Consider the following 13,516-nt stretch of genomic DNA (forward strand, 5'->3'; position numbering starts at 1 on the left):
TTGCACTGCAATTGTGTACAATGAATCAAAATTCATTCTGCTGTCATATATACCTAATTTGAATAAATAAATTTAAAAAAAAAACAGGGTGTGTGGTTTGCTGGTTTCACGGTACAGCAAAGGCTAGAACCCAGCTCCTGCTTCCCATTTCCAGCAATTCCCACTCCTGGTGAATTATCATTCTTCCTTTTCTGCTTCTTGGAAAACCAAGCCTCTGCAAAGTTAAAATAGCTCATTCAAGGTCAGAAGGGCAGTCAGGCAAGAACTGGCAATGTGAAACCAGCGATTATAAATCCTAGAGGGCGGGTTTTTCTGGCCCTCACCTACCCCAGAAGCCTTGTGCAAATGTTTTTGTTGATTGTCTCCCAACACACAGTTCAAAGGAAGACTCTCTTCTAAGTTAGCACTGCACGTTTAAACTTCAGGTTCAGAGTCCTTAACCCTCAACAAGCATGCCCCCCAGTCTCCTGACCTCGTGGCTAGGCGAAGGTTGCTGGGACAGTCATCCAACCCTCAACTACAGTGGTTTTAGGGTGCTATCAAATCGCAGTTCACCCATCAGTGGTGTTTTCCTGAGGCTAGCAACCTGGAGACGGTAAACGAGTGTCAAGATTATGCCAGAAGCAGAATAGGTGGGCATGCTAATCTTGAGGGTACAGGGACTTTGGAAAGACTGATGCAAGCCTCACCTCCCATAACACCAGAGTGACCGAAGTTACAAGATTCTGGTAACTAAACGCACTTCAGGTGACACCCCTAGTAGAATGCCCTCTAGTTCACAGTGCTAGAGCAGACGTTGGTCACAGACACTTTCCAGAGATCCCACACGAAAGACTTTTCTTTACATGCATGTTCCTTCTCTCCCAAGCCTCCTGCTTGCTTCCCCCTCCACGCATCCCTTTCCACTGGCGTTGGGGCAGGAGGTGGCGCTTGGTCTATCCGCCCAGCAAACGCCTTCTGGGGAACTGAGTGTGAAGGCGGGAGTGGGTCCTTGGATTGTGGTGTTGGAAGCACCGCGAGGCGCCAGAGCGAGGGCACACTCCAGCACCCACATCCACACTCAGGCTAGGGCTACAGTGCTTCGCTCCCCGGAAAGGGAGGCAGCTATGCAGCCATTGGAAACACTTGGGCATAGCAGGGGCCGGGACACAGGGACCGCGCAATGAGAGCTTGGGAAACGCGGGACGCAACAGGAGGCAGTGGAGCGGAGCCAATGCAAACGCAGCCGAGACAGTGAGGCTCGGGGACCACTGCAAGGCGCTGGATAGATACGAACAGCTGCTGTTTGTGGGAGATTATTATTACTGGGAATTATAAATCAGATGGATACACCAGAGCCTCCAAGTGCTTCCCACCTGGGAAGGAAAAAGAGCCGGGCACCAGAATAAGCAGAAACTAGGGGCGCGGGGTGGAGCGCGCGGCAGCGAGGTGCTTGAAAGCCGGCTGGGGGCTCCGCTCCGGGTTTATGCATGCTCACCCTGAGCGTCTTAGCCGGGCTCCTCCTGGTTCCCAGGTACCCAGGTGTCAGGGTCTGCCCTGGACCCCATGCTGGGGGCTCACCTGGCGTGTGCTTGGCTGGTAGCGCTGCGGGTCCATGCCGGTGGCTAGCGGCTGCTGGAGTATGGCAGGTGCGGATCCCTGTGCAGCAGCCCTGCACTGAGGCGCGCCCCGCACCCTGCACCCTGGGGCCTCAGTGCCCACGTGAAGGGTTTGGTCCTTGGTCCTCCGGAGGGACTCTGGCTGCGAGCCTGAGCCTCTACACGCCTTCACTCCCCAGAACCTCCCGAGGCCAGCGGGTGCCTGGGTCCTAGCGCCCCTCCCAGGATGTGGAGCCCCGACTTTGAGTCCACCAAGCGTCCGCCTAGTTGCGCTTCTCTGGGAACGCCTCCCTGTCCCCTCGAGGGAACTCAGTCTCAGTGGCTCTGCTGAACCTGGCATCTTTCTTGGGACTTGGGATTGGAGTACCATGTATCCCCTTAACTATGCCCAGGGTTCCCCACTCTTCTCTCATTTGGGCCTCTACACCCAAGAAAACGTTGAAACAGGTTTACCTGCATCTCTTAGTTCAAATTCGTGTGCATTACTTCAAGGAGGTTTTTAAAGTGAGCAATATTGGAGAGATATATAGATATAGATATATACATATATACATATATCATATATATATATACATACACATAAAATAGCAAATAAAGATCATTCTTCTTCAAAGTGAAAGACCTGTATTGAAATAAATATGTAAAGAATGTACTATGGTATGTGTTAGGAAATGGCGATTATCCCTCAGTCTTAATTACTCAGACAATTTGCAAACATGAGTCACACATGATCAAGCCAAAGGTGCAGCTCTCCCCCCACCCCTAAGCTTTCCCCTCACCCCCCACCAATCTGTTTAGGGAGCTGGAGTCATTAGCGGTCTAAACAGAACTATGAATCTTTCCCATACTTTCAAAAAGTGACAAATTATTCTTAATTAAATGCCTCACTTATAAATAGACCTGGCATCTTGCTTCCAGTTTATCCCATGAGTACCCATACCTGGCTCCTCTAGGGTGGAGGGATTTCTAACAAAGACCTAGAGAGAATTGACAAGGGCTTTTCCTTTCTCAGCTACCCACAGAGCTGAGTCAGTCCAGCCAAAACCAAGACCAAACAATCTGTTCCCGCTGACTTTCTCATCCAGAGAAGCTGAAGAGATTTCTAATGGCAGAAAACAAGTCATTTTTAGAAATAAAACCTAGTTCATAAGGACATAGAGACAAAGAGGAAAAATTATTTTGGTGTCAGTCATTAATCTATAAGTCCTACCATAACATGTGACAGCAGTATTAATATAGACTTTAAGGTCTTTTTCTAGAAACGCAATGGTATTTTTCCACAAAATCATTCCTTCTTGTGTGAACAGATACTAGGATGGCCCCCAATTGTCCTCACCCCCTGTGTTCATGCCCTGGGTCATCCCCTTGGGTGTGGGGTGAACCTGTGACTAGCTGCCCACCAATGGAATAAGTCAATGGAATATAGGTAACCATGATGTCACCACATGGATTAGATTCTATAGTCTTACTAGGATTTGACTCTTTCTCTTGCACACTTTGATAAAGCAGGCAGTCATGGTAGGGAGTCCCATATGGCAAGGAAATGGCCTAGAGTCAGTAAGAAAGTTGAGCCCTCAGATCAACCAATTGAATGGGGCTGATCCTGCTAACAAGCAAGAGTGCCTGAAAGCAAGTCATTCCCTAGCCCCAGCCTTGAGATGAGGTTGCAGTCCCAGCTGACCCATTGAGTGCAGCTTTCAAAAGAGGTCCTAAAACAGAATGCAAAAAGCCATGCCCAGACTTCTGACCTAATGAAATTGGTAAGAGCTGTGCTGTTTTAAATCACTAAATGTGTGTGTGTGTGTGTGTGTGTGTGTGTGTGTGTGTGTTGTCATCTAGCAATAGAAAACTAATACACTTCTACTTTCCAGAGATGAAAAAGTATAGCAGTAGGGGGCTAGGTCAAAGGACCAAGGCCATTTAAATTAGCATCATGTCAATCATTATTTCATACTCATAGCCTTAGGCCAGTACAGACAGGGAAAAGCAGGATGGCAAAGACACTGGAAGCCTAAATGATCAAGTTCAGGATGAGATTTGGTGGGACATAAAGCGAAAGAAAAACTTCAAATGTGAGACAAAAATAACCCAGTAGGTGAATAGACAGTTTGAAAAACTCAGGGTAAATTGACCAAAGCAAAAAATAAAAATTCTGAAAGAAGAGTAAATAAATTAAAAGGAGAACAGGATAAAGGAAAACAACAATGAAGAGATGATGGGAAGGGATAAAGTGTCAATTCTTTGGAATCCCTCTTCTATTTATTTTATTTTTTTTAAATGGGGTGCTGAAGATCAAACCCAGTGCCTCATAGGTGGTAGGCGAGCACTCTACCACTTGTGCCACGACCCCAACCCCTCTTCTAATGTTCTATAAAAGAAAAACAAAAGCCATATTATTCACTCCTCCGAGTGTGGGGATTTTCCAAAAGAGCCCTCAAGAGCTAGGAGGATGTCTGTGCACAGTAGGTACCTGTGGCAATCAGCAAATGGTCTATTGTTTCAGACATATTGCATAAAAAAAAGTGTCTCAACACACTTAGCCCCAGTTCTGAAGGTTTGCATGAATTGTTAGGTTTTAAGTTACCTAACATTTAAAAGTTTTGTATTCCATCCATGCTATAATGTAACAAAATAGAGACCAACACTTAACCCACTGGGTATTTATTATCTACTATGCACCTTAAAGGGGACTATGGAGTGGTGTGTGATTTTAAAAGAAGAAAAGAGAAGAAGGAAGAGATAAAAAGAAAGAAAAGAAGAAGGTAAGGGAAGGGACAGAAGGAAGAAAGAGAAGGAAAGGGATTTGAAGCAAAGGGAAGAAAGAAGGAAAATTTTAAAAAAAAAAGAAACCAAAACACAGAGTTCTGGCTAGCTGAGATAGGACAGGGGAATCTAAAATTGCATAATGAAGCCTTTCTACCACACTTCCCATTAGACATGGATGTATCTAAGTGTGAGTCCTACTAATAGCTCATCTCCCAAGCTTCCTATCTGATTCCAACTACTAACCACTCCAAAGTCAAACCACAGCTATCTGGTCTTCCTCCTTCTATCTTGCTCTCTGTACCAACCAGTCAGCGCTTCCATGATAGTATCACTGGTCTATTGCCCTTCCTTTGCACCCCTAATACCAGGAATGAAACAACGCCCCAACCCCTGTCATCTCTCTCTAAACCAAGCTAAGTACGTAGGCAATGGCTAACATAGCATGATTCAACACAGATGCAGCAGACAATCCACCTCTCCTCTGCTCAAACCCAGAAATATCTTCCCCTCTCAGATTTGATAGGGCTCGAAATTTCCCTTATGTGTTTTATTTTTTTCTTTTCTTTTTCCTAATTGGTTCAGCTTGCTTTATCCTAAATATTGTAAATATTTTTATTTATGATAACTTTGTGTGCCTTTAAAGTCTCCATGAGACCATTTATCAGATACTCCCTGCTTCCCCTGCTGCTGACTTAAGGAAAGTAGGCATTGCTGGGGAAGCTTTGCTAATGGCTCTCTGTGTATCTACTGCTTGGAATATGCATAGGAATAAGGTGACTTTTGTTTCTCTGTTGGCTTGTTGGCTTTCTGGTGATTCCAGATGTACAGTCTCATCTCCTGTTTCAGGTCTACAACTACTCAAAATGCAGAGATTGGGAAGGAAAAAAAAAAAAAGTGGTTTCTTCCCCAGAAAACAAATAGAAACCCAATCACTCAAGTGTACAAGTTCAACATTATCTATTGATAACACAATTCTTGTTCCGTTAAGAAGGTTAAAAAATGGGATGTACCATTTAGGTTCCTTTGAACACGTCTTTGGGCATTCTTCCCCAGAGATTGAAGATGTTGATGGTGTTAATAAGTTGATATTTACCACAGTGTGAAAGACCAGTGCTATTGAGTGCTAATGTTATTTGACAGTTTCTGGAAAAACTAAGTCCATGGTTTACCTTCCATAGATTAAACTCCCCCCTTGTAATTCATTCATCCAGTTAGCAGAGTATCACCCCATCATCAACATCCCTACCCCCAAACCAAAGAACTACACAAATGGTAACAGGAACAGACTACGAGAAGCCACTTGGTGTCACCTGTGGTCTCCCTCACTCTAAATCTGTGAATAAAGTTGGGATCCTAGCCCCAATTGGTATTAATAATACTCATATCTTAGAATCAACCAAAGATACTCTGAGGAAACCAAAAATGACTTCCATAGAACTCTGGACCAGACATTTTCCAACTGGATCCTTGCCCTCAGGATGACTCAAGTCAAAAAGAGAAAAATTGAAAGTTCATAGTATACCTGCAGCTGTCACAGACATGAGCATTGGCTCTGTGGCTTAGAGTTACAAATTTGCAAAGGTTATGTACACTGGTTAGTTCAACATTATCACTAAAATATCTCTCATTATTTATCAGCAGGAGCACTAAGGGTGACAGTCTTGTGCTTATATCTGAGAAGCCACAGTGTCAAGTAGCTGCCATTTCAGTCCCTCTCATTCTTCATTGATACTTACACTATTACTTTAATTTGGATGTGGAACGTTCCCACAAAGGTCCACGTGTTAAAGGCTTGATCCCCAGTGCAGCACTACTAAGAAGCAGTGGAACCTTTAGGATATGGGGCCGAGGTCTTTAGGTCATTGGGGGCATACTCTGGAAAGGGATAGAAGTACCATGATCCCTTCCTCTTTTTTTCCTTTGCTTCCTGGCCATCAAGATGAGCAGATGTCCTCTGCCATATGCTCCTGTCATAACGTGCTGCCTTGCCACAGGCCCAACAGGAACCAATTGAACCAATAGAACCTCCAAAACTGTGAGCCAAAATAAACCTTTACTCTTTAGAAACTAATCAACTAAAGTATTTTTTCATAGTGATGAAAAGCAAACAAAATTCTCTCCCTACCTAGCCCCCACATGTGTGTATATACATATATATGTACATTATATATATATACACAGTATATATTTGTTATAAAGCTATTTCCCAGAGAGGCAAATTTGTTCAATTATGAATTCATTCATTTGCTCAGCAAATTTTCTTCTTTTGCGATGCTGGGGGATTGATCCCAGGCCTTGCACGTGCTAGGCAAAAGCTCTACCACTGAACTACATCCCCCACCCTCAACAAATAGTTTTGAGCAACTACTATGTGCCAGAAATCATTTTAGGTGCTGAGGACAGATTGTAAACAAAATAAATCTATACTTTCGGATACAGTGATACTTACATTCTACAAACGGAACAAAGACAATTTACAGAAAAAGAAGAAAGAAAAAGATAATTGTGTCCTGATCTGAAGATAATAAAATAAATTACTATTAATAGAAAAAAACTAAGAGGGAGGCTCTGTAGTTTGGGAGGTCAGAGAAGGCTTCTCTCTGTATGGATCTTTGAATTGGCAAATGCATTATCCAAAGTGGCTGGGAATGCAAAGATCTTGGGGAAGAGGATCCCAGAGGAGGAAAGAGCAAATACAAGATCCTTAAGGTAGGAGGAACCTGCTCTCCGAGTTCCAGGAAGTGACAGGACACCAGTGTGGCTGCATTGCAACAGGTGGCCTTGGAAGAGTTGTAAGCAGAAAAGAAACATGATATCATTTGCTTTTTGAAAAGATCACTCTGGCCACTGAATAGAGAATCGATTGTAGGGGATCACAGCTAGAGGCTGGTAGAGTACTAGGAGCTGTTGCTATAATCCAAGTGAGAGATGGTGGTGTCTAGGGAGAAAGCAACAGAGACTGACAGAAACAGGCAGGCTTGGGATGCATGCATGTTTAAAAATATATTTTTTATTAGTTGTTGATAATCCGTTATTTTATTTATGAATTTACATGTTGTACTGAGAATTGAACCCATGGCCTCACACACACTAGGCAAGCGCTCTACCACTGAGCCACAACCCCAGCCCCGAGATGCATTTTGAGTGCAGTAATTTGACAGGATTTGTGATAAATTGGATACGGGGAGTAGAAGGAGAGGTAAGAAAGAAAATAACCTGTAGGCTTTTGGCCTGAGCAGTTGGGTGTTTACATTCCAGTGAAGGGCACGTGCCTAGCAAGGGCAAGGCCCTGGGATCAATTCCCAGCATCGCAAAAGAGGAAAATTTGCTGAGCAAATGAATGAATTCATAATTGAACAAATTTGCCTCTGTGGGAAATACCTTTCTAACAAATATTTACCATATATACAAAATACATATATAGGTATACACACACATACACACACAAGGGGGTAGGGAGGGAGAGTTGTGTTAGCTTTTCATCACTATGAAAATATACTTCAAATTTCATTCACTGAGGTGGAGAAGGGCCAAAGAGGAGCAGGAAAGACTGCACAGTAAACCAAGAAGTCTACTTTGGCCTTTTCAGTGTGACCCCTATTAGACACACCAGGGAAGGTATTAAGGAGGCAGTTGGATCTATGTGCCGGGAGCTCAGTAGAAAGGTCTGCACTGAAGCCATGAATTTGGGAGTCATCCATGTATGGGAGCTGTGGGAGGTGGGACTTGGGAGGTGACCTACAGTGGTCATGTCACCATAAAGTAGAAGTGTGTGGAAATCCACACTCTGAGCTACCAACACTTAAGGGTGATCAGAGGAGGAGATGTCAGCAGACACTAAGAAGCTAGGACTGTGAGATGAGGCCAACCTGATCAGAGAGAGTAGGACTGTTTAAATGACTTTTCTACCAATTGAAAGAGCTAGAAAATGGAGAGCTGCTGAAAGACTTTATATGAGAAAGATATGGGATATGTGCCTTATAACTATAAAACCACACCCATAAACCTGGTGCATGAGAGAAGCAAGGAGTAGCATTGGTGTCAATGGGGACAGAGAGATCATTAATAATAATCCAGAAAGAGCTGGTGAGAGCAGTGGCTTTAGGAATGGACAAGAAAGGAAGGAGAGGAAAGAAATTCAGGGGTGGAATAGGACTTGGGAACCTGTGAGTTATGTGTAGGTGACTCTGTGATGCTGGTACCTCCCACAGAATCAGGTTGAGCAAAACCAAACCCTGATGCAGAAAAGTTTTGAGCATGTTGGATTTGAGATACCCAGTTTCACCCAGGAAAGATGTCTCATAGATAAGAGGAAACAGGCCTGCAGGTGAAGGGAAATGTTTGAGTTAGCCAAAAAGGCCAGCAGTGTCAATATCTAGGTCAGAGTGGAAGCTCTGAGCAGGAGACCTAGGAGTCCAGCCTCAAAAATGACTATCAACTTTCCAGGGTGAACAGAGAAAAAGGATGGGACAAGTCAGATATGAGCAGCTGGCAGGAAGGTACAAGAATCAGCTCATAGGCCAGTGGTTGGTCCCAACATAACTTCTTCCAAGCCAAGGACTAAGTATGCTAATAGTAAAAAAATAGTCACCAAAATGCTAAATTCCCTTAAGATTATAAATGTGGAGAGTTCAATCCTATCCAAAATAATGTTCTTACAGAAAATAAAACACATACACACACACCCAATACACACACACACCTAACACACACATACATACACTTAAGCAACACTTTCTATATCTAGAAAGGGATTTTCACTCTGTTAAAAATTGAGATATATTGGGTGCAGGAGAGCAGATTTCAAAATACCTACATTTCCCAATCTTATCTAAGAATTAAAATGCATTTTCACCAAATTCTCACAACTTCCAGTAGGTTTTCAGAGAGGGTAATAAAGGCAAATTGGGAAATTTTTGGTCCTTGGATTTTTACCTGCACTATATGTATATATATATATATATATATATATATATATATTTTTTTTTTTCCTGCTCTGCTTTTCGTCCTCAAATTGTATTTTTTTTCCTGCCATTACTATTCATTATCCCCAAATACACAAATATCTCATTTAAAAAAACCATCTGAGACAGAAGCAATTTTATAACAAAATTGTCCGTGTTTTAAAACTAGGCAACCACCCTTATAAATCAGATGAACCAGTGCTGATATGGACTGTGCAAACCTGTACCAACAGTTCTGAGACTTTATATCCTAACTTCAGTTGCTAGAAGTTAAAAATTAAACCAACAAATAAACACAAACAACCATCTTCACATACTTTCTATTTGTTTGCAAAGAACTGGAAGTAAATATTACTGATTCTCCAAATCAAAATCTGTTGTTCATGAGGTTTGTCTACAGGGTTCTCAGCCTCCCTTCCTGTATCTGTATTTTTTGCTCTTTCTAATCCAGATATCCGCTTTGTACCCTCCTGACCTCTTGTACCCTTCTCTACCAAGAACTGATGTTATGGTTTAGATATCCCACTGGGTCCCCAGCGTGGTGATGTAAGAGGTGCTAGGACCTCAAAGAGGTAGGGCTTAGAGGGTGTTTGGTTAGGTCATTAAGGGCATTGACCTCAAAGGAACTAATATAGTTCTCGTGGGACCCTGATTAGTTCTTAAGAGAGGGTTTTAATAAAACAAGCTTGGCCATTCTCCAGCCTCCTTGGCTTCCCTCTCACCATGTGATTTTTCCCAGGCATGCATGCTCCCACCATGATGCCATCTGCCATGGGGCCTTCACCAGACCTAGCACCGTGCTGCCTCCAAAACAATGAGGTAAATAAACCTATTTTATTTATTTATAAGTTCTCAGTTTTAGGTATTTCATTATAGTAACAGAAAACAGGCTAATAAAACTAGGGAGGAAGGACTGTATTCTCTTCGTATGTTTACAGAGTAGCTGATTAAATGGAATCTACATATATTCATTGGTTGGTTCAGGCACTTTGGTGTAAGTGCATCTACATTAAAGTGCTACTTCAGTGAGGAATTTGCATCACAAGCCATTTACTTAGTGAAGTATTTTGTGGGTAGAAGTGGTAGAGAGATGAGTAGGTTGTGGCGATGAAGAGGTAAAATGGATGACAGAGATAAGTAAACAGGAATGGATAAGGAAATGGGAAAGCCCCTCAGTATTCAACTTACCTGCTCTGACACCACACCTCTATGCCTGCCCCACAGCCTACATTTCCCCTAGCCAGCACTAATACTGCAATTTCCCAATATCCTATCTCTTCCTACTACTTGACTAAGCACCTTGAGGGCCGAAGCTATACCTGTCTTAATTTTGGATTCCCAGACACAAAATAAGTTTGTGTTCGTCCTCTCTCTCTCTCTCTCTCTCTCTCTCTCTCTCTCTATATATATATATATATATATATATATATTTTTTTTTTTTTTTTTAATTTTTTTTGGCACTTCGGTGTAAGTGCATCTACATTAAAGTGCTACTTCTATATGCTATATAGATATATCTATAGATGTAGATACACACACACATTTTTTGGGGGGGGTACCAAGGATTGAATCTAGGGGTGCTTAACCACCTAGTCACATTCCCAGCCCTTTTTTTATATTTTATTTAGAGACAGGTTCTGAGTTGCTAAGTGCTAATCTACTGAGGATGGCTTTGAACTCAAGATCATCCTGCCTCAGCCCCCCGAGTTGCTGGGATTACAGACATGTGCCACCACGCCTGGCTCAATACATTTTTACTAAATGAATAAATGAATGAACTATTGAGGTTAAGATGCAGAGATTATAATGTTGCTCTTTTAAATGACTAAAAAAGATTGAGAGAAGGACAATTTTTTATCTTTCCACCATTATTAAATGGTCTAAAATTTACTAGAGGCCAAATTGTATTGTTATATTACATGCTTGTATACAAATATGTAACAACAAATCCCATCATATGTACAACTATAATGCACCAATAAAAAATGTGGAAAAAATAAAAGTTACTAGAAGCAGAAAAGCAAACACTGTCACCATCTGCTTCTCCTGGGTCCAAGAATGTTAGCCCCTGACCCTAATTTTGTTAAATGCACATTTGTGTTGCTGGGTACTCTTGGTGTTTCATTAATGGAGTGTTCAGAACAATGTTTATTAAGCATCAACTAAGCTCCAGGCACAGTGCTAGGCACTGAATATATAACAACAGCCAACCTGGCCCAGTTCCTTGTACACCAACCTTACCATTTGATTGAGTTACTACTTAGTGAAATGTCTCAATCAGATACTCCTTCACCATTCATCCATTTTTCTATCCAACCAATTTGTTCCCTGTGTTTCTTATTTTATATAAATTTCTGAGAACAAAATGGATATATAGAACATATTTGTCAAATGAAGGCATACTGTAGCTTGGATTCTTTGGAATAATAAGAACATTAAAACTAGAGCTGGACACAGTGGCTCACACCTGTAGTCCCAGTGACTCAGGAGGCTGAGGCAGGAGGATTGCAAGTTCAAAGCCAGCCTCTGCAAAAGCAAGGGGCTAAGCTACTCAATGAGATCCCATTTCTAAATAAAATACAAAATGGGAGCTGGGGATGTGGATCAATGGTCATGTGCCCTTGAATTCAATCCCCAGTACCCATCTCTCTCTCTCTCTCTCTCTCTCTCTCTCTCTCTCTCTCTCTCTCTCTTTCACACACACACACACACACACACACACACACACACACACACAAACAAGAATATTAACACTAGAGAGGGTTATGCTGGGAAATTTGAGAGAGGTGGGGTCCTGGTCTACATCTACATTTCTATTTTTTTGTTTTCAGACAGGTCTCAATAAATTGCTGAGTCTGGCCTTGAACTTGCAATCTTCCTGCCTCAGACTCCTGAGCAGCTGGGATTACAGGTATGAGCTAGCCTAACCAGCTTGTGCTGAGATTTTTTATTCAACGTCTGATTGTCCCTCCCTATTGGCTCTCTGTCCTTCCTTCCCCCACCCTGCATCCTAGGAAGCTGATCTGAAGGGTGGATCAATGGGCCCCTGCCCTCTCACTTCCAGGCAGGTTCAGACAACTGGTAGCATCAGCACAGGACTGGAAGCATGGGAAGTAGCTGTGTCCCTCCATGACAGCCCAGACCTCCTTCCCTGATCCAATATCTGCTTCTTCCTGTGTCGCACTACTACCTGCCTAGGGGTAGGAGCCGTTTCCTGGCTTTCACTAGCCCACAGGCACTATGCCATCCCTTGACTCTGTCCACACCTGTGTAAATAAGCATTCAGCCTTTTTCTGAGTGGACTGTGATTCAAAACCCATGTCCTTCAACCTCCAGATGTGGAAATATAAATTCCTGAAGAAAAGGCTCTACTTTCAATCTGTGACCTTTAAAATCATTTGGAGCCACATTGTGACTTTACTAGTACTACATAGAGTGATATTTTTGTAAACAACGTATCGTAGGTTAGACAAAATTTTGCCAAGTTTAAGGTCAAGTCTGAGATGCCAACTGAAACAAATGTCCAAGGAACCACGTGACAAATACTGGGCATGTCAAATTCCAAGTGGTCACAGCAGGGGGAATTGTGTTCAAGCTTTCCTGTGAGGCTGGCATCTACCTATGCCAGCTCTTTCACCAAGTTATATTCCTAACCCCAACAAAGCGCCATTTCCAACTGATCTCAAGTTACCCACCTATTTTGTTCACAGATTTTCCTCTGCCTAAGAGAGCTAGTCCCACTCATGTTTCTGTACATCCAGTCCCTTACCACCCTACATGGCCAATGCAAACAGCTCCTTCTCCATAAATAGTCAAAATTTCTCTGGTCAACACAACCATTAAACAGATTGTTTTCCTCTTGACCCATGGATCGCTGTGTTTGCATGTTCAGATATCATTACCCATTTGGGTCAGAATTATTTATAGTCAGGTATTTTTTCCTTACTCTTTGTGTTCGAAGGATCCTGAGGGCAGGACAGTGCCTTATGTGTTTTTGTGTCCCTGACTGACTGATTGCAGGACTTCACAAGTTGAACTTTCTAACTAAATGTTTATTGACTGACAAAATAAATGAATGGCCAAATCAGCAACCAAAATCATTTTTGCTTTGGATGGTGATGTAATTTCTTCTGAGTCTCAGAAGACCAAACCATATTTCACACATTCATCCAGAAATAGAAAACTCAC

The 13,516-nt window shown here is 42.5% G+C and overlaps 1 protein-coding gene across 6 annotated transcripts in view; it reads right to left on the reverse strand.

The window, feature by feature from the left end:
- Pde8b (phosphodiesterase 8B) overlaps nt 1-1,767 on the reverse strand; it is a 237,580-nt gene extending 235,813 nt beyond the window's left edge. For 2 of the 6 annotated variants that reach the window (XM_076857099.2, XM_076857098.2), the window contains exon 1: nt 1,561-1,767. In XM_076857099.2, coding sequence (XP_076713214.1) covers nt 1,561-1,596 — 36 coding nt within the window. In that variant the 5' untranslated portion in view covers nt 1,597-1,767. The remainder of the gene's footprint in view (nt 1-1,560) is intronic. The other 4 variants (XM_076857105.2, XM_076857102.2, XM_076857103.2 and 1 more) reach the window with 3 other exon arrangements.
- Between the last annotated feature and the right edge of the window lie 11,749 nt (nt 1,768-13,516).

This window comes from Callospermophilus lateralis, chromosome 5, assembly GCF_048772815.1.
Source record: "Callospermophilus lateralis isolate mCalLat2 chromosome 5, mCalLat2.hap1, whole genome shotgun sequence".
NCBI classification, from domain to species: Eukaryota; Metazoa; Chordata; class Mammalia; order Rodentia; family Sciuridae; genus Callospermophilus; species Callospermophilus lateralis.